At 31.1% G+C, this 21,721-nt stretch overlaps 2 protein-coding genes across 2 annotated transcripts in view; both read left to right on the top strand.

Annotated features, from left to right (window-relative positions):
- The window catches only part of LOC139521463 (NBAS subunit of NRZ tethering complex-like), an 81,996-nt gene extending 69,631 nt beyond the window's left edge, over nucleotides 1-12,365 (top strand). Inside the window, exons 45-59 of the mRNA XM_071314938.1 lie at nucleotides 637-744; nucleotides 2,234-2,478; nucleotides 2,813-2,931; nucleotides 3,433-3,525; nucleotides 4,078-4,191; nucleotides 4,725-4,816; nucleotides 5,286-5,448; nucleotides 6,642-6,784; nucleotides 7,125-7,208; nucleotides 7,914-8,022; nucleotides 8,570-8,656; nucleotides 9,783-9,925; nucleotides 10,687-10,813; nucleotides 11,306-11,434; nucleotides 12,038-12,365. Coding sequence (XP_071171039.1) covers nucleotides 637-744; nucleotides 2,234-2,478; nucleotides 2,813-2,931; nucleotides 3,433-3,525; nucleotides 4,078-4,191; nucleotides 4,725-4,816; nucleotides 5,286-5,448; nucleotides 6,642-6,784; nucleotides 7,125-7,208; nucleotides 7,914-8,022; nucleotides 8,570-8,656; nucleotides 9,783-9,925; nucleotides 10,687-10,813; nucleotides 11,306-11,434; nucleotides 12,038-12,325 — 2,044 coding nt within the window. The 3' untranslated portion in view covers nucleotides 12,326-12,365. The remainder of the gene's footprint in view (nucleotides 1-636; nucleotides 745-2,233; nucleotides 2,479-2,812; nucleotides 2,932-3,432; nucleotides 3,526-4,077; nucleotides 4,192-4,724; nucleotides 4,817-5,285; nucleotides 5,449-6,641; nucleotides 6,785-7,124; nucleotides 7,209-7,913; nucleotides 8,023-8,569; nucleotides 8,657-9,782; nucleotides 9,926-10,686; nucleotides 10,814-11,305; nucleotides 11,435-12,037) is intronic.
- Nucleotides 12,366-19,538: 7,173 nt separating this feature from the next.
- LOC139521941 (NBAS subunit of NRZ tethering complex-like) overlaps nucleotides 19,539-21,721 on the top strand; it is a 68,894-nt gene continuing 66,711 nt past the window's right edge. The window contains exons 1-4 of the mRNA XM_071315757.1: nucleotides 19,539-19,916; nucleotides 20,156-20,219; nucleotides 20,517-20,566; nucleotides 21,144-21,287. The gene's annotated coding sequence lies outside the window, so the exon portion shown is untranslated. The remainder of the gene's footprint in view (nucleotides 19,917-20,155; nucleotides 20,220-20,516; nucleotides 20,567-21,143; nucleotides 21,288-21,721) is intronic.

The following is a 21,721-nucleotide window of genomic DNA, read 5'->3' as shown; positions in this document are numbered from 1 at the left end:
TCTTTGGGATGAGACAAATTTTTGAAACAACCAGTAATAAAATTTCATAGATGAAATCTATAAACCGTGCTGAGATTGATTCCCCTGTCATAGCAATATTTAAGGTGAAAGGAGGGGTTAATGGGAGGCAAGTTTTTTTTTTTTTTTTTAGCTTAAACACTATTAGAGCCGAGATTAGTCTTATAACTGCTTAATCTGCATTTGAATAAATTGATACTTAAGACAGCATACACAGGTTTTTAATACACAACTTCTTAATTGGAAAAACCTAAAAATAATAACTACTGAGTTTTATGAAAATCAAACTATGTATAAATATAACTTATATAACATATAAAGTACCTAATAACTCAAAATATTATAAGCAAAGATTTTTCTTCAGCTGTGTAAAATCTACACAAATATTCTACAATGATGTTTTTGCCATTATTTTTATTTATATAGGGTTCAAGGTCAGATCTGAAAGTTGACAGAATTAAAGTGTAAAATGAAAATAATTCAATATAGTTTTTCAAATCTACTCTTAAGGAATAAAACAAGATTACAATAGATTTGTATAAATTCTTTGCTTCCATGTATGCATTTCGCAGACAGAAACATTTAATTTTCACCAGTATAAACATATATATATTACAGGAGTGTTAATGATGAGATGTATAATGTAGCCTGTAACCTGGCAGAGAGATATGGTATACCACTTTGGGAGCTCTACATGTCACATCTCGAGTTCTTATTTGATAGTGGGTAAGTATGATTGATTTTTAAGGAAATTATCATGTTAATAGGACACCAGCAGTTTCCATTAACAACGTTCACCTACAAAATGATTTAAGACATATATATTCAATTTATCATTGTCGTTTGCAATTTGCAATGAAAAAGGGGGAGATAAACCAAAAGGTTAAAAAAAATACTGACATCACTAAGGCCAAGAAAGCAATTGATTTTCTAAAGTAGAAAAAAAACAGGGTAAAAAATTAAAAGCTGTCCAACACATAATACACAGAAAAGTAAAAACTGAGAGATGTATACTATCTTTAATTTCTGAATTTACAATGTACCAATTATGATTACATTGCATGCATGTTTCATCGTGATAGTTATTTTGATTGGCTAACAGCATTCTCGCATCATTCTGAAATCAACCTTCATTTCATGTAGTATGTCATACCTTTGTCTGTTTGTCCATAGTCAACATGTTGGACAATAACTCAAAAACCCTAAACCAATTTTCATAAAACATTTGTAACATTTTCATATTTATAAATATAAGCTGCCATTAGTTTTTGTTTTGTTTTTTAAATTTCTGATATGACATTGAGGTTTTATGGAACTTTATCCTGCAATTGGGTGTTCTACTATACAGATCAGCCCTACAGATATGCCGGACTGAGTATTGTATTAACCTGCATGACCTCAGAATGTGTATTGAAGTCAGATTCCAATGACGTATCAATTGCGAATTAACGATTAACTTTTATACGTTCTGTTTGTTTTCAAACATTACTTTAGAGCAATAAGAATCACACACACCAATTTTCTGATAACATACACACATGAACAGCAGTCTTTTCTACGATGACAACTATCAATTTCAAAACGTGAATGTGTATGATTGTGTAACAAAAACAACCATGTCAATTTCAGCATGCATGTTTAGTGAATGTCGAGTCTGAAGCGTAGGACAACTTGTACACTCCTGTTTCAAACTGGACATTGTTTTGTTCTTTGTTTTTACTGTTGAAATTAGTTGTTATGTTAAAATAGATAATTATTCATCTTGAGTGAGTTGAGTGATGTATTATTGTTGACCATTCGAGATTCTTTTTTTGTGAAACCCGTCTTCAGCTGAATGTGTGATTACTGTATCATATTACTCAAGGGATTTCAAATAAAAAATAAATACAAAACACAAATAATATACAGAACTAATTGCAGGATAAAGACAATAACTGTTTAGTGTCTTTAAATATCAGCTGTATTTGTACTCGGCTTGAAACAGGTGTAATAGCTCGCTAAAAGCTTGCATACACCTTGTTTCCTAGCCTCGTACAAATACAGCTGATATTTAAAGACACTAAACAGTTGTTGTCTACTTATTCATTAAAAAAGGGACAGCTGTATCATACGCTCATGGCGCAGCTCTTTATTCCCCTTCATCACAACATTATCTTAACCTTAAAAAATAAAAAAATGACTATTTATAATCACTGCTTGATATTAATATTTTCAGTCTTGCCATAGAAGAAATAGAGGAGAGAGTGAAGAATAAGAATATTGTTCCAACGTTGATAAGTCAGCCTGAAGAGTTTGCTGAGAGAATGAGGACCAGTATTTACCCTGACCTGGACGGTACAGATCATACCACATTGATATATTACTTCACTCTACTGGCTGGAGTGGGCGATGTAAAACAGGGAGGAATCACAGCAGACAATCATCTCAAACTACTGAAAAAACTCAAAGGGGTTGCCATAGGTAAGTGAGATTGTACTGGTTGATTGACCCACAATGCTATTTTCGGGATTTATTTTTATTAGTGAGTTGCCTATTTTTACATGCAATGAGAAGTATAAATAGAATATAGGGTTGTATACAAATACCACTTTTTCTCAATCCACGAAAATAAATAAGTTAACAGTATTTGGTACAAATTTTTTTTAACAGCATTCTATTTAATTTCTTGAGATGATAGTACTGTTATTGATGTATAATTTTTTTTTTAAATATAAATGAAAGTTGGACATTATATGATATAAGATTTAACCATTCTTTAAAAAAAGTAAAAGTTAGACATCTTAATATATTGTAGGTTTGGACTGTAAACAGTTGATGAATGGTTTAAGCAGTCCAGTCAAATACATAATACCTGTACTGACCCCCACTAATGTGACAGCCATTGCTAAACTGGCAAATAAAATACCTGATGGGGTAAGTTATATTTACATGCCAGCTTATGTGAAAACTGTAGTTAAAATAGCAAAAGATTATGAAATTTATTTGTATCTGGCAAACAAAACACTGAATGCAGTTCATCATATTTCCGTGCACTAACCTCCACAATTTTAAAAAAACAATTTGCAAACAACACAACTGTCGCTATTAGTTATGACAACCATTGCCATTGCTTAATATATACCAAGAAAATACTTGATTATTTTCTATTAACTCAACACTTCTGAATAGAAATACTTCCATGTAGTAACCCCTATATTTTGTATTGCCCCTTACCTCTCAGTCACAGAGTTACTTATAATTTTGAATTCTTTGAAGTTACGTACAGCTTAAAATAATAATTAATGAGAAAGAAAAAAATTTAAACAATGATAGTTATTTCCAGTTTCAGATAGTATTTAAAAATGAATTCATTTCCAACTTCAGGTATTACCCAAATGATAATTAAATTGAATATCTTTTACCTATAATTTTCAGACTGGTGGATTGTTACACCCCAGTGTGGTACATTGTGCTTGGGCTGTTAAACAATTCTGGAGTACAGATACAAAAAAAGTACCAGATTCAGCAGTAAGTTCTGGTATTAATGTTAATCACAATTAACTAAGCTAAAAATCCCAATATTTGCTTTGGATATATATGATTTTTAAAGCATCTTAAATCTGTGTTTATGAAACTGATTCATGGTATGCAGAATAACTAAGCAAAGAATACATGAATATCAATAATATATTAAAAAAAAAGATAGCAAAATATTGGACAGAACAAGTATGGTATAGACCACACAACCACTAACTACCAGACTCCTCCGAAAAAAGAAAAGAGTTCGGGACCAGATAGCCTTACTTGTGGTGAGGTTAAACCGCTTTTATGTGCACCTTTACCTATCTATAACATATGTCACAAGAATAAAACAAAATAAGCATGCCAAGAATTCATTAACATTGTAGAATCTTATATCCAATGTATGGCGTTGTTTTACAATAAAAACTCTATACTTGTCTCAAGTTTTGGAATATCGTATCTTTCTCAATGCAGTGGTAGAATCTATATTAATATATAATATTCCATTCTCAATTTTTATTTTACATATTTGAAGTTCTAGGATTCTGTATATTTCAGGCTGCCTGGGTACACAGATATGAAGGTAGTGGGGAATCATTACAGAAGTTATTACCAGTTGATGTTATCAACTTTATTGATGAGATTGTTTTCTCAGAACAGTCAAGGTTAAAGGTAGGTCATAGTTTTTAATAAAAAATCAACTAGATTACAGAGAATCAATCTTTACAGTGCCATTCAGGTATTTGTGAGTTATGTATGCTCTCAATAAAAGTGATCGGAATGTCTGACTGCTTTGATGAAGATATTGCATTTTAATGTCATAACAAAGTCTTTTATTGGAAATTCAAAATATGTAAAAAAAAAAAAAGATGTGGTGCTATCTGTCAATGAGACAGCAATCAGACAACACACCCAAACAATGCCTATAACTTTAACTGTTCTCAAGTTAAGCCCCTTTATAACTGAATAATTTCTCTCACTGTTGTTTGTACTGAAGGAATGTTTCATTTCTATGCTCAAAAACTTGAGTAAATTGACTCTCCAGCTGGGGCTATCTGATTCCAATTAACAAATCCTATATTTATAATATTTTTTATTATCTCATGTTTCATCATCCACAATTATTTTAACATGTTTCCATTATGATCTTATGACCCGTTTTTTTCTATAACCATATTTCATACTTGAAACATTACTATTTTCAGCTAGAGGTTGAATGTAGACAAGAAATAGTAAAGAGAACTTTAAAATTTACTAAACAACATGGTGGAAAGAGGAAAAAGCAAGATGATTCTGGGTAGGTTTGACAGATGCAAATAATAGATATAATCATATACATTTATCTAACAAAAGTTGGAGGAGGTAATTGTGCTGATATAGTGTATATTAAGTTTATATTCCAACAACTGGTTACAACTGATTGTCTCATGACACTTCCTAGAAAGAACACAATCTCTTTTGCAGATTATTGTTTGATACAAATCGTCTTAAATAATAAGAGAAACATTTCCACACTGTATAAAGGTGACACATTATTTGCCCAGTTTTGACAAAATTTAATTGTCTCATGAAGATTCACACTCAATGCAGTGGTAGAATCTAAATATAGAATGTTATTAAAAGAGAAACAAAGCCATGTCAAAAAAGTTACGTTACCACAAGACAAGAAACAGTACACAAAACATAGCAAACTAATAACTGAGCGACACAAACTAAATTAAAGTACATTTAAATTGTACTTGAATAATGTTTTTTTTTCTATTTAGATGCAGGATAAGTTGGGAGGATGCTGCAAACATCCTTCAGCAATACCTGAACCACATAGAAAATTTAAATCATGAAAGTTTTAAATCATTGTCAATGTCTGGTGATGATATTTTGGTGGAGTATGCTGCCAAGTTTGATTTGTCAAAGGGAGATAATTTGCAAGTAAGTTGGATTTATTTTTGACATTTTTATGGCCCCGCAACGAAGTTGTCAGTGCCATATAGTTTTACCCTTGTCCGTAATTCCATTCTTCTGTCATTCCGTCATTCCGTAATTCTGTCATTCCGTCATACAGTCATTCTGCAACAAACCATTATACAGAGTTTTTTTCTAAACGCCTTCAGTTATTGGGCTGATTTTTAGTATGTGCGTTAACCATGATGAGTTACAGCTGAAGTTTAAGTTTCTTTCGGCTCTGCTAAATTTTGTTGAAATGATGGGCTTTGGACTTTGATAAATTGTTGAAAATCACAGTTATACAGATTTTTTTTCTAAACACTTTCAGATATTGGGCTGATTTTTGGTATGTGACTTACTCATGATGAGTTACAGATCAAGTTGAAGTTTTGTTCCGCTCGGCTAATTTTTGCTGTAATTTTGGGCTTTGGACTTTGATGAATTTTTGAAAATCACAGTTATACAGACATTTTTTCTAAATTCTTTCAGATATTGGGCTTATTTTTTGTATGTGAGCTAACCAGGATGAGTTACAGGTCAAGTTTAAGTTTTGATCTGCTCCGCTAATTTTTGCCAAAATTAAGGGTTTACAACTTTGAAAATCACAGTTATACACACTTTTTTTTCTATAGGCCTCTGATTTTGAGCAGTTTTTTTTATATGTGAGACTACCATCATGTTTGTGTCCACATGTGTTATTGAAATTGAAGATTTATCATTTTTTTGCGATGGGGCTATTCGTTTTGCTTTGACACGTCTAGTTTGTCTATTATGTCTGTTTGTTTTGTTCAGACACATCGTATTCAATATAATGGAATTTTATGTGACTGATGTACAAGTGAGAGGTTTAGCTAGCTATTAAACCAGGTTTAATCCACCATTTTCTACGTAAGAAAAAAAGCCTTTACCAAGTCAGGAATATGACATTTGTTTTCCATTCATTTGATGTGTTTGAGCTTTTGCCATTTGCTTAGGGATTTTCAGTTTCGAATTGTCTGCTGAGTTCTGTATTTTTTGTTATTTAACTTTTTATGTACATGTACATTTTCTTGAATATTTGACTTAGTGCAACCAATAATTCATCTATAAAAAGTTTAATGACAAAGTTTTACAGTGATATTGTTGGCATCTTTTTACAACCAATCTCCACATGTGTCTAATATAATTGAAATGTTTAGATGCAGAAGTTATACTGTGACATGATAGAGAATGGCTATACTGTGGAGCTGATAGAAGACATTATGGAAGTGTTTCCAGTATCACCATGGACACCACATACAGCATTAAAGGAAGCTGTTGGTCACCTGATACATTTACTAAGGTATTTAATGCAATACGCAATATTCAAGGTATCTGTTAGTCACATTCAGCTACTTAGGGAAGAATAGTGTTACTATCGACACCACAGACATACCAAACAACAGCTGACTATTTGTACCCATATACAGTAATTTACATAGTTTTGTATCACCATGCACATTCAGTCACTTAGAGAAGTAGTGTTACCTTGGACACCCCAAACAATTTAAAACTGGGTCAATAAGACAGCAACCAAATTATGCTAACATACTAAATTATCAACAGTTGCTTTTAGAAATTGTATAGTTAAATTTATTTAAATGCATAATTTGAATTAGTTGAAATGTGATTCTTAATTACAGAGACCCAGATGAATTGGACAAAAAACAGATTCTTGCTAGACTTGAGAAAGTTGTACTTAATGTTGAAGAACATCAAAACCAAGGGTAAGGTTAATACTTGGACTACTGAATGACTGTATTTAAAGTATAATGCCCATTTTGTTAGAATAAAAATGTTAATCTTGAAATATGTTATCTTTATTATTTAAATTTGAATTCAAAGAATCAAGAATTGGTTATTTTAATTTGTAAATTTAAAAAAATTGTATTAAAAACTTGAAACTAGCCATGAAACTGTGGATACTGTGTATTCATAATTACTGTTGGTCACTAATTTTCCAGAATTTTAAGGTTTCACATGAATCAAGTTTTCAACAAAATATTAATACTGGTTATACATGTATAAAGAATTTTACAAACCAAAGAAATCAAGTATCTTTGAAAATACAGTTTTCTCATTTTACAAAAATGTTTACCCATAGAATATATATATTACTCCCCAGTATGAAGTACATGTATACATACAAATTACTGATGCTACAGTCCTTTAAATCTGGGCAAAAATGATTTCAAAATCAATCCTGGATTCATCTTTGAGTCTGAAGATGTGCCAATCATCCATTTCCCTTGTAGTGGCTTAATTTTGTTCAACAAACAGCCGTATAAAGACCCTCTTTTATAGTGAAATAAAGATTACTTCTTCTGTCAAATGAACTGCTAAAATTCACATATGCAATGGTTTAAAGTAGGGATTTTTACCAAGAAATTTTTTGTTCCATGGTTTGCATTCCTTTACTCTTTATATTTCAGGGGTAATCTGGTTTCCTCAGAAGATGTTATGGTTTTATTGAGACCGTTTTGTTCAGACGACAGGGTAGCAGTCCAACCAAGACTGGACGTCTTACATATGGTGGAAAAGGTATATATTGGAACAGTAAATGCATTTTAAAAATGTATTAATTTTTTTTTTTTTTTTTTTTTATTTTTTTTTTTTTTTTTTATGCAGACATCGAGCTCAGACAACAACTCATTATTTGAAATGAAATTAGCTGCATTTGTTTGTGAACATATTTTTACCATCAGTGAAAAGCTTCATTATACAGTAAATTATAAAAAGATTGATTGATTATTGATACCTTAATGTCCAGTTGTTAATATTTATATTACAAAAGATCGCTAAAATTAGATGGTTAGCATAAATATTTCTACTCCAGTTTAGGCTTTAGCTTAAACAAATTTTTATTGTTCAAAAGGATAAATGGGTCCGAAAAAGTTTTGGAAATTAGTAACATTTTTTCTCATGCATGCATACTGATTCTACACCTATAATTATAGGAAAGTTTTTTTGGAAGTCTTTTGTATAGTAACAAGATTTTGAATGATGTTTCAGTAGGATATTAACCATCAGTCATTGTACATGTTCATGTAATTTTGCCAAATAATCTGTAAATGCCTTTTTTTTACAGAGTTTCCAATTAAGTGAGGAAGATTTAGTTTTATTGACATTATACAGAACTGAGGCTGTTGTCAAGGCAACATGGTCTGATACACAGGTATGTTATAAGGAGTTAAGAGTACATGTACTTGTGTATCATCATACATGTAATTCTTTCGGCGGGAGTCCAAATCTCCCGCTTTTCAGACCCTCTACCGCCCCTTCCTTTAAAATTTGAAATCTTCTGCTTTTTGAAAATGTCAACTTCGTATAATTTTCAGTCCACAATTTTGTTTACAAAAAATCGATAGGGACAGAGAAAAAGTCAGAGAAGATGATATGGGAAAAGTTCGAGAAAAAGGGAAGTTTCCTGTTGTGTCAAAAGGTAGAATAAGGTCATAAAATAGGTAAAATCAACCTGAAGTGTTTAGGATTAAACTGTATATACAACAATAAATTAAAGATAATAGGCAATTACCTGGTAATCAACTAGCTACATGTAGTTTAAGACACAAGGGTCAAGACCATGCTTACTACACTTCATGCATAGCTGACTATGGTGACCCTTATGACTTGACCAAACTTATATAGACAGCTACCAACCAGCAAGCCTACAACTCCTCATCTTCTATTTTTATCAAGTAAAAATGGATATGCAGGTGTTTAAAGGTATGGAATTATTGTTCTTTTAACAAAACAAAAGGAAGTAATGCAGTTTAAACACACAAAAAAACCATTGCGTACGTCGATAAAAAGGTTGAAAAAAAATCTCCAGTTATGAGATCCAGCTGAAAATTTCCAAATCTCCAGTTGTGGCTTGACAACTCTGTCACATGTCTGTATCATATCCCCACCAAGTTATGGTCTTTGTATGTAAGTTGACAATAACCAGCTTCAGATTAATCTATTATTCAAAAAGAAAACACCTTTTCGTAGAATTAATGCACTTTTCAAATGACTCTTTTCTGGAAAAAATAATGCTTGTGGTAGAGCAATAATTTGCTTAATGGGAACACTTAATATAGAATCAATTCACTATAACCATTCATCCATCATTCTAAATGAAAAAAACTTATCAGTAGATTCATCCCATTTATTGTTTAACCTTGGGATACCTTGCTACTGATCAGTTAGTTGGTAGTTTAATTTTTTTTTAAATGAACGATCCTGTTGATAATATCAGAATCTATATTATGAAGAGAGAAAAAACACATGTTAAGGACTTATTTATCTTGATTTTGCAGCTTAAAGAAGGTGATATCAATACAGACAAGGCAAGATATCAGCTGTTTTTACAATTATTGTCCAAGAGTTCTAATTACAATCATTTTAATTCTATATGTGACTTACTACAACTATGGCCTCTGCTTAAAGCTGCAAGTAGCAGGTGAGTGGAATTAAATGGGTACAATGTAATGCTACTATAGCAAAGTAAATGCTAAATATTATGTAATCTTTTTATGTGCAAGAGACCTGTTATGTAATCTCTTTATGTGCGACAGACCTGTTATACATTCACACCCTTCCTGTATGGGAAACAAGTATTCTTGACAGACAATGTTTTTCGTAACATTCTTGCTATGACAACAAACTGTAAACAATAGGCAAAAGAAATATGTTATTTTAGTCTATAAGAAGGTATTTTATGGAGATTATTAAACTATCCAAAACATCTAGGTGCTCCTCCGTCGTTTTTAATCAACCAAATATACAACCATTTATTTACTGTCAATAAAGAAATATTTTCGTTATTGCAAAACTGTGATGGTATAGGTTTCACAAATATAAAAGTTGCATTGTTTGTATTGGGTTACATTTCCTAAAATCATAAAAGTTAAAAAAAAAAAAAAAAAAAAAAAATCAAAAAAAAAAAAGTAAAAAAAAAAGAAAATCTTAAAAGTGGCAATATTTTCCTAAATTTTTTCATTTTTCCAATAAAAGCAATAATAAACAAGCTATGCACTCTGAATTAACAGCAGTTGTGCGTTTAAGTTTACGATTCATCTTACCTTTGAAATCCATGCAAATTACCTCCAGTATGTATAAAAATTGACGAATCCAATTGGGTGTTTTATCATCATCGCATCACTATTGTTGTAAGAAATAAAGTAGGTTACCTAAAAGATGACTTATTTATATCTATTTCAGTGACCATGAACAAAATGTTTGGGTAAACATATTTTGTGCTATGATAAACACCTCAGATTCTAAGACTGTATCATTGGTGGTAACAAAGTTCACAACTATTTGTGATAGTGTTAAACTGGATATAAAGGTTAGTGTTTTATTTTAGTAGAATAAAAGTATTATTCTTAAAGACTATCATGCTGTAAAAAATCTATAAAATCTGTTTTGATTTAATCTAGTTTAAAATACCTCAGTAGTATGAGGAAGGCTTATTGTTGAAGGCCATACAGTGCTGTATCATATTAAATCTTTTTACTTTAATGGTCAGTCTTACCTCCCTTTATCAAAGAGACAGAACATGCAAACCTATGTTGCTTAATAGCCATCGTCTTTAACCAAGTTTTATACCTAATATGGTGGGTGATGCATACATAGCAAGTGTCTTTTATTATGTTTAAGCACCAGATCTTTTTATACAATACAATGATAGTTGAGGTTTGGAGTTACCAAATGAAATTGAAAAGATTTATGACTGTCTTTTAAGTGTTGTAAAAAGTACAGGATTTTCCAAAAGATATAATCAAGTGACTTTTAGCTTCCATAAAATGAAAAATTTATACATGTTTTATACTTTTTTTAGTGTGTAAGACATGTGTATAACAAGATGATGGAAAAGAAATACACAATAGAAGGAGTGAAGTTTGTATTGTTATCCACACATAAAGACATGTTGTCGGCTGCTGTCACAGAACTGGCAGCTCTTGATGAGGTAAAGTGTATTAATTTTTGGATGATCTAAATCTAATTTTATTTGGAAGAGAATATTCATGCCTTGGAACATTAAACCATTTACCTTTTCATTTCACAATTTGGACTCCTGTTGCAGGATTATAACAATGAATATAGTCTTAAAACAGGATTTTGCGACAATCACCACAAAATATTTTGTTGGTCCCTGATTTTATAACTTTTTATAAGGGAGACAACCAGAACAGCAATAATAAGCTTATCAAAATAGATATTTCCTGTGGTCTCATTGTAATTCCCTGATAAAAGGGGCATTGTTAACATGCAAAGATTTTGAACTGGCATAGGAATTTTGAGCGTATTCCTCTTTCTGTATGTTTCAACTTTTTAAAAAAGATGCTCAGAAAAAACTGTTGAGTACATAAAGCAACATTGGATGTAAATAGAGGTTAAAAATTAAAAACCAGTTTTTAGTCACTTTATTGTTTGCACCATAGAAAGCATCCATTAATGATGCCAAACAATGCAGATAGCCGTACAGATAGAGAAAGAAGTATACACAATTAGCATTTTATTTGGTTAAATTCATATGTGTATTTATGTTAATATTTATGTTTAATTTTAGGCAAAAGATGATGAAGAGTTGTTTGATCTCCTGTTAAAGAGAAGTCTTCTGCCACAAATTGTTAATACAGTTTATTACAAACCTGTGATTGGTTATCTGTTAGCCAATCAGAATGTGGAGGAACAATCACATGACTATTTGTTATTGAAAACAGTAGCCAATCAGCTTAATGACAATGGATTCAAAGCAGAGGCTGGTTCTTTAATGTTGCAGTCTAGATCAGCACATTCAATGCTTCAGACTTTTGGTTCTGCATTGGGAGCTGTAGGGAAATGGCTCAAACATTAATGTTGTATTAAGTTTATTATCAATAAAATGCTCAAGATAATTCTCTTTTTTTTTCTTCCAATGTTTGTTAAGGAGGCTCAAGAGTATAAAAATTTCAGAAAAAAATCAAACATTTGTTTTTCATTACAAGTTTTATTTATTTCCTTTTGTAGTTGTTACTTTATCAAATGGTACAAAAATCATTCAAAACAATCAATTCGTGTTGGCCCCAGATGACTTTCAAAATGTATACATCATTGAAAAAGTTCCAAATTATCTCCCTTTGGTGGAAAAATGCCATTTTTTGGCTCTAAAATTGAAATATCTTTTTCAACTCATCGGTGACCTATCTTTTTTAATATAATTTCCATATAAGCTGTACTTAAACTAAATTATTGTAAAATTTTAGCGATTTCTGTAATAAATTTCTTTTTTTTATTTCGATATTACCTTTATTTCTCCTATTACTTCAACAGAAAAAAACCACCTTTACAAAAATGTATGCTTCTTTTGAAGGCAGATTGTGAGCGCAAATGAACGATGACCCCACTTTTTTATTTTATTTTTCTATTAACTATAAGATAAAGTTCATTTATAGAAAAATATAGAGAAATCCTATATAAATGATTTAGACCCGCGAACCCCCTTAAAATAAGTAATTTTATTTTGTCTCCTTTACCAAGTGGCAAAGGTGAGATTTAGGCGTGCTGTTTCTGGCAGATTCAGCAGTTTATTACAGATTGTAATTATTAAGGTCCATTTTAAGGGGAACCACTAATAGTATGATATTTGGTAAGCAGTTGTTTTAGCAATGACACATCTCATTTCCGTGGAGATTTTTAAGTCTTTCCCCCTCAATAATGCATAGTTTACAAATTAGGTCAGTATAAGATAGGCCACTAATTGCAAGTCAATCATATATGAAATGCAGTTAAATAGGCATTGACACATGTCATTTCAATTGAGATTTTGTGGCCCATTTCTTCACTCATTGTTCATTGACTTTAAAATTAGCAAAGTCTATATTTCAAAGTTTGTGATAAGGTCAGTTTAAAGGAAACCACTTTTGTAAAACAGTTATATTGTTAAACAGTTGTATAAGCATCGGAACATTTCGTTTCAATAGAGATTTGTTTGGTTCTGCACCCTCAAAATTGGTATTTGCTGCATCTCAAATAACATGTGGCATTAAGGAGTAAGAGTAGAGACTGGCGGTCCTCAGATTCGTTGGTCAATGTTAAGTTTTTGTAGATTTGTCTATCCTCAGATACTATAAGCATAAGGTAACTATATTTGGTGTATGGAATGATATAAATCTCCTTCATCATTTTCACAGATCATTGGTCAATGTTAAGTTTTTGTAGATTTGTCTATCCTCAGATACTATAAGCATAAGGTAACTATATTTGGTGTATGGAATGATATAAATCTCCTTCATCATTTTCACAGATCATTGGTCAATGTTAAGTTTTTGTAGATTTGTCTATCCTCAGATACTATAAGCATAAGGTAGCTATATTTGGTGTATGGAATGATATAAATCTCCTTCATCATTTTCACAGATCATTGGTCAATGTTTAGTTTTTGTGGATTTGTCTATCCTCAGATACTATAAGCATAAGGTAACTATATTTGGTGTATGGAATGATATACATCTCTTTCTAGCAGGTTTTTTCAAAACTTGAACTCATTTTCACAGATCATTGGTCAATGTTAAGTTTTTTCGGTTTTGTCAGTTTATCTGATTCCATGAGCAATAGGTCAACTCTATTTGTTGTGAAGATGATGTCTGACAGGGTTAATCTGGACCTGAACGCATTTTCATAGTTCATTGTTCAATGTTGACTTTTCATGGTTGTCTTTTTTGTCAATATTATAAGCAATGGGTCAATTATATTGGTGTGTGGAAGGATTGCATGGTGTAAATGTTGTCTGGCAGGGAAAATCTGAACTTGGCCTCATTTTTATGCTTCATTGATCAATGTACAGTACACCTTTATTGCAAGTTTTGAAGCATGCACAAATGCAAAATAAATTATAATGCTTCTGCATAGTAAATGCTATGTTCAGTAAGTTATATGGGTATTATCTAAGTTTCTCTTTTGATAATTAAGGTATAAGTATGTTAAACGCAGGAATGTAACAAATTCAACCATTTTAAAGTTTTATTTAAGTTTTTAGAAGACGGAACACTTGGATGCATATCTGACCCTGACCTCGTTTTCATAGGTCATTGTTCAATGTTGAATTTTCATGGTTATGTCTTTTTTGTCAATACTACATGTAATAGCAATACTGGTAGGTCAAATATATTGGTGTGTGGAGGGATTGCATGGTGCACATGTTGTCTAGCAGGGTAAATCTGACCTTGGCCTCATTTTTTTGATTAATTGATCGGAAGTATAAGTATGTAAAAAGCAACAAAGCAACAAATTCTTTCAATTAAAATTTTTATTTCATTTCTTATAAGACGGAACACTTGGAAGCATACAACATGATACATATCACTGACTTACAAGCTTGTATAAAATAATGAGTTGAGTATGTTCACATGAGGTATAAATGTATAAAAAAACATGTAAATATATTGTGACAAATATAGGATTATAAATAGGAATGACGCAACCAATGAATTTTTGAAATACATGAGATGCTTTCTAAAAAAATGCATACTGGTGTATGATTCAAAATACTGTTGTATTTCCAATTGGATTAGAATATGATATCCACAATATCTTTAAAACTGACATTTTTGGTTTCAAGTTCAAAAGACACATTATATGCGAGACATTTCGGAAATATTTTAATTTGTTAAAATTTGCATCCGAACAAAATTTGGGTTTTAAATTCAGGGCATCTCATACGAAAAACGTTTTACCGGTATCATGTCTTTCAGGAACATATAAAATATGATGTGTTTTGGTCTTCAATTCTTTTTAATTTCTGGATATAATACCCATTTGAGATGGGATATCCCAAATGATCACTTGTAAGTTGCCTAGATTTGGAAATAGAAAATCTAAACCTGCAACTCTACACGAAAATCTCATTACAAGCTATAAACCATATACTGAAGCTCTACGGATCCCTGTTAAAGAGGTACATAGGTCATAATTATACCTTTAAAGTCATAAGAAACCTCAAATCAAAAAAAAATAATGCATATGTTTTTTATAACTCAATGGATAGTTTTCATTGTAAAACTTATGTACATATACTTTTTTCTGAAGAAAATTCTTTAATTTATTCATATTTAGAAGAAGTTTACTTTATTTGAATTGCTTCCTTCCAGCAAGCAATTCCCCCGATATATTTTCCGTATGCAAGGTGACCTCAGTGTGACCCATCTCGTAAAAATCCGGTGACCACAATACGCATGGATGTCCTTAAAATAAACTATTATCTTAATTTACATGTTAAACACGTGCTCAATTTCCATGCTTTTTTGTTTATTTTTCGTCAATTGTTGACAAACAGGTGACAATCGTTAAACTTCGGCTTCAAAACACGAACTTTAATTACCTGCCATATTTTCACAACAACACTGACCGATTGAAAAAAAAATTGACGATTATACGAAATTTACACGAAAAAAATGATAAATTCGAGCACAGAAGACTAAGTTTATGATGTTTGTATGCATTGGTTTAAGAATTGGAAGAACATTATTTTTCACCGGTCACTCGTTTCTTATGACTTTAATGTCACAAAAACAAACAAAAAATGGGACAAATAATAATGTCAATGAATAACAAACATGATCATGACCAAAGGACTTACAAAGTCCACTAAAAAACCTCTGATGAAGCAAGATAAAACCTTTCCAAAAAATGGGCCAAAATGTTGTTGAAGAGTTAACCAGTTCTTGCTCTACAGGTGGTACCTTTTACATGGGACATATAAGACAAAAACCTTATTATGTTGAAATTAAGTTGAATAATGCTATCCCCAAACGAAAATTGTTTTGTCAAAACACACACTTTCTCAGAATTCCTGGCTTCAAATATCAGCAGTGTCTTAATGTTATTAAAGAATATAAAGCCTTAGTCATTTGATGGTTTTAATACAATTATTATTCTATTCTTAGAGAGATTGTGATATCATTTAAAAGACATAACTGCTTTCATTTTACATACAAATGTTTGTCGGATGTAGAACATGGAATAATCTGCACTTCATTTATTTATTTAAATATAACTTGTTTTTATACTGGCGATGCAACAACATCATAATAATGCCCAATGTATCCAACATATTCCATGATAATTTTCCTTTTAAACAAGCAATATCACCATGACAATTTTACACCTTTTAAAAAAGATAAATACAACTTGACAAATAATTTGACATACAATGAACTTGCAGTAAACAAGCCTTCTTCGTTAAAAGAGTATAAATGGCTTACATTATCAAGCAAACATTTCTATAATTTACTCTCTGCAATTGCAAAAGCTTTCCTCACAGTTCATGATATATCACTATAAAAACCAATACAATCCCCTAACCGTTACGTTGCCTTTTTATGATGGACAAATAAAAGTTCACCGGTATCATCTCTCTAAGTCACCCTTTGGACGATTTTCTCTCCATTTTCTTTCTTCGCAGGTTTTGCAACATTTGACCTTGACAAACATTTTATTACAATGTCCCATACGCCGTAAAGCACGACATACTTTATAACTCATTACATTACTGTCACAAGTGTGTTTTTTCAACTCTGAAAGATAATAAAGAGAATTGTACTAAGTTGAAGTATTTTTACTACCCATATGAACATAAATTGGTTATTGTAAATACAGCCAAACTGGAAGCATTATTAGTCATAAAACAATCACTGCAAATATCTTACACAAAATATCTTTTATTTCAAGTCATATGAAAGGAGTGACTGGTGAAAAAGACTGTTAAGCCAATTCTTGAACCAATGCTTAAAAATATCATTAACCTTGTCTTCTTTGCACAATTTATCATTTTTTCACATCATTTTCGCATAATCCCCCAAAAAATCAAATACATAATAAAATGCGACTGGAACATGCTCTCTGCTTTAACCACATGGTAACTAAACCCCGGATGAAATAACAAGGGGAGGCAAATCTAGCACACGGCGTTATAAATTAGGTGCAATGAGAGTTGTCTCCCATTGTATGCAATCGTCAAAAAAAATATTTAAATCGCCCAGTGTTGTTGTGAAAATATGGCAGCTAATTAATGGTCGTGTTTTGAAGCTGAAGCTTACCGATTGTGACTTTGTCACCTTTGTAAACAATCAACAAAGAAGCATGGATATTCAGGTAAGCACGTGTATAACATGTACAGAAAGGTATAGTTTATTTCAACGACGGAGCAATGTTTACATTGGTTTTCCCCTTCACACTTGCATATTGTGAATCACCAGATTTGTACGAGAAATTAAGGCCACTCTGCACACAGAAAATGTTTGTTTACAGACAAGAGGAGCCAGAGATAGAGGCCATGTATCTTTACTGTGCAGACTAACATCAGTAACACAAAGTAAGTAGATAATAAAGTATAAGGCTCCTTGTTTTCCAGGTTTTTTTCATTGTTTTTCATGAGGAACAGTCATGATGAAAAACAGGAATTGCTGTTCGTTTGAAATTTTTTCCTTAATTCATGCTAGAAGTACATGTATATCTAATGGGGAATGAATTTCACAAGACTTTGCGAGATTAATGGATTTTGGTAGCGTCTGACTGAAAAACTACAGGAATTGCTCAATAAATTAACCACATAATATTAATCACAAATAAATACAAGTTTTATCATAAAGTAGATATATTTTGTCATATAAAATTACCAAAATAAGTGTGATTTATTTGATGTGAAGTATTTCTTAATTTGTTTGAATTTTGGAATGCAATCGGCACCATTTACATATTGCCCTCTTTGCATTCTGTCTTCTTCGGTAACAAAATGAATGCAATAATAACAAATTTGAATTGACAAATTACAAGTTTGACATAGTAGCATTACTTACCACATCTTCTTATATCTATTTCAATTAAAAATTCAAGATCATGGGTACAAACTCGTGATGCTCTGTTAAGGATGCTGATTTCTAGATCAAATGTTAAATGTCTTCCACAATTATAATATTGTATATGTCCAAAAAGAAAAATATTATTAATATATTCTTATCTTAATTTTAGGAAGTATTTGGACTTTTTTGAGAATTCTTGGAATACCAATCATGTAAGTCAGTATTGTAATGTTTGAAATAATTGTTCATAGACTATGAAGGTTTTTGAATGTAAATATAAAAAGAAGGTTTGTAATGACTGCCGATGAAAAAACTCCCCTCAAGAGACCAACAGACATAGATATTGGTTGTTTTAGACATTTCATACCCATTTAGGAAATATTTTGGAAATCAGACACACTAGAGTACTGAATAACCAATTGATAATACAAGTTATGTAAATGAAAATATCAGGACAAAGTACGAAAATGTTATTGATTTATTTCTTTCAATTGATACAATTGTATGAAATTATATTATAAGTTAATTGTTTTCATAAAAATATTTGAAACAATTGGGTTTTTTTTATCATTGTTACACAACACTAGAACTTGCAGCTTTCATGACAAACATCAAATGTGGTTCCAGTTGTATTGAACTTTTTAAAGACAAAAAGGGCGAAATCATACAAGTATTTATATTAGATCTCAAGCTATAAATCACCCAGTGCCTCTGTAAACAATCACAGATTGGTTGTGTACCTAGTCTTTGAAACTATCACATATGATTTGGTATATATATATGTTTTGTTTAAAAACACAAACTGACTCACTAATTATCTCCCTTTCATTTTATTGAATGTGTAAAAACAATGTATTATATCTGACAAAAAAGCCAAAACAGTTCTGTTGAATAATTTCTTAAATTGAACATACAAAATTATCTATAAGCAGGTTTATTCTTCTATCACTCACAGATTGGTTATAGTGAATAATAATTTGAAAAATATCTATTTGTAAACTAAGAATGCTTTTTTATGATATTTGTTGTTTATAAAAAAAAGAATTAACTGCAGGTCAGCAGAGTTATTGGTTGTCAACTATCATGGAAGACTGAAAAGCTACCTGGTTGATAGGGACAAAGGTTTCCAAACACGACATCACTTCCTGTTCAACCATCAGTACCCTTTAGGGATAATTTTTATTGTGTACTATGAGCCAGCTAAAATTCTGTTGGTGGGAGGGCTTGGAATGCAGACAGAGATTGTACTGAGTCGATCAATGGAAGAAGGTGTGACAGCGTGGAGAATTTTATCTGATTATCCTTATTATAAGATGGTGACGGATTATAAACAAGATTTAAAACAGGTACTTATAAAATAATAATTGGAAACAAGGGGGAAAAGGATAACATTTTTTTTTAAAGAAAAGTTTTATTTAAATGTCTTACAAGAAATATTTCGATTTGAATTTAAGGTTATTCTGTTCAGTTTTAGAATAGATTTATTCTGTTTTTAAACTGTGTATTTCTCCAGACGACAAGTTAGTGGTAGGATTACATTACTCTGGGAAGCTGACCATCTGGAGACTGCCATCACTGAAACTTTACCATTGCTGGGGACTTGAGGAGCAAGTACGATATCTCATTTTAATTATAATTGTAACTGCAATGCATTTAGTTTTCAACATAGAAATATAGTTTTCACAATAGGGTTGATTTTCAGAAAATACACTATTATGTCATGTAAAATGGAGATCTGAATTTTAAATCATGTGTTATTGGTTTCATTAACAAAACAAGAAATGAGTAGAAATTAAAAGGAAAGGAATAAGTTTATCAATGAAAACTTCACATACTTTTACTTTTTGTAGCCTAATTTTGATGAGATAAGTCCAGAATTTACAGACAATCCACAGAGAGGGAAGACTTTGAAAGGTGAGTTTTTCAAGTCACATTTAAATGTTTATACATTTGATGAAATAATGATTTATAATTGCATAAAACTGAAGTGTTGTAAATTTCGTAAATAATGATTTATATTACATAAAACTGAAGCCTGGTAATATAATAATATAATGTAGCAATAGATGAACAAAATATAAAACATAATTCATATAAAGTAGTAAAAAGTATTCAAGTTTGCTCTAATTTAAAAAATGGATTATATTTTTGTGTGTGTGTGTGTGTGTGTAATTGAGTGTGCTATTATGAAGAATCAAATATTCATTTCAGATTTGGTGCCATGTAAAAATCTAGTAGATGTGAATTGGTGGGATAGTAAGGTAAACTATATAAAAATGTTACTCTAAAAGTTCCACACTGTTGGTGAAAATAGATCTTTTATTTCTTTCAATTGAGTCTAATTTTTATATCATATTTATAGGCATTATGTTTTCTGGTCTGTGCAATAGTTTGTTCGTTTGTTTTGTTGTTCATTTGTCCATTCATCTGTCCGTTCTTCCATCTGTCTTTCCTGCTTTAGGTTAAAGTTTTAAGTCAAGGTACACATGTTCCCTATGATGTGATCTTTCAAATTTGAATGCCAAATTAGAGAGCCCAATTTTACAGTCCACTGAACATAGAAAAATTATAGTGCGACTGGGGCATCCCTGTACTGTGAACACATTCTTGTTTAAACATTATTTCTTTTTTGCAGATATGCTGCCTAAATATTTTTTTCATAATTTTGTTTTTAAATAAATCTATGTTAAGTGGTAATTAACTGCATAAGACAAATGGCCATTATTAAATAGGAAGTTGAACCATGATTAATTACTTTATTTAAATAGTTGGTGTGACAAAGAAATTATATGAGGGAGTTATTTTCATAACCTGTGTCAAGGTTTCATCTTGTTTTAGTCACTTATCCTGTCTCGTTGTACTGGTGCTGTAACAGTTTCATCAACAAAGACTTTGAAGAATTTACTAGGAACCTCACCAGAATGGTTTGAACCATCATCCCGTGTGACTGGGGTACATCATGATGGATTTCTAGGTTTAGAGGTAAATATGACACATTTTATATAGGTACACATGTAAACATTTAACCTTTGTGTAGTATTTTCGTTAATGATACATAGTATTTTTCGCAGGGTAAATAATACTACTCTCTATTATAAATATTTTTTATGCCTAATTTGTGGTAAAAATACATGGTATTCCAATGAATTTAGACTTGTAACGTCATTTTAATTGGATATAATTGGCTATCAATTTTAGGGTGTAGGGTCAAAATCTTGTCAACATCAATGTTGTGCAATTGCAGTTGATATTTAAAAAATGTTTGATTTTGAGCATTTTAAAAGTATAGCATTAGAGTAGGAATAACAGTACTGCATTTGAAGAGTTTCTCTCATTAATTGGGATTTGACAGTCATAGAGATCTGTTTTACTGACTCTGCTACAAGTTTCCAGTAAAACTTAAACTGCATTTGCAT

Source organism: Mytilus edulis, chromosome 4, assembly GCF_963676685.1.
Source record: "Mytilus edulis chromosome 4, xbMytEdul2.2, whole genome shotgun sequence".
Lineage (NCBI taxonomy): Eukaryota > Metazoa > Mollusca > Bivalvia > Mytilida > Mytilidae > Mytilus > Mytilus edulis.
The sequence above is the reverse complement of the archived record's forward strand: the minus strand, read 5'-3'. Positions and strand labels throughout refer to the sequence as shown.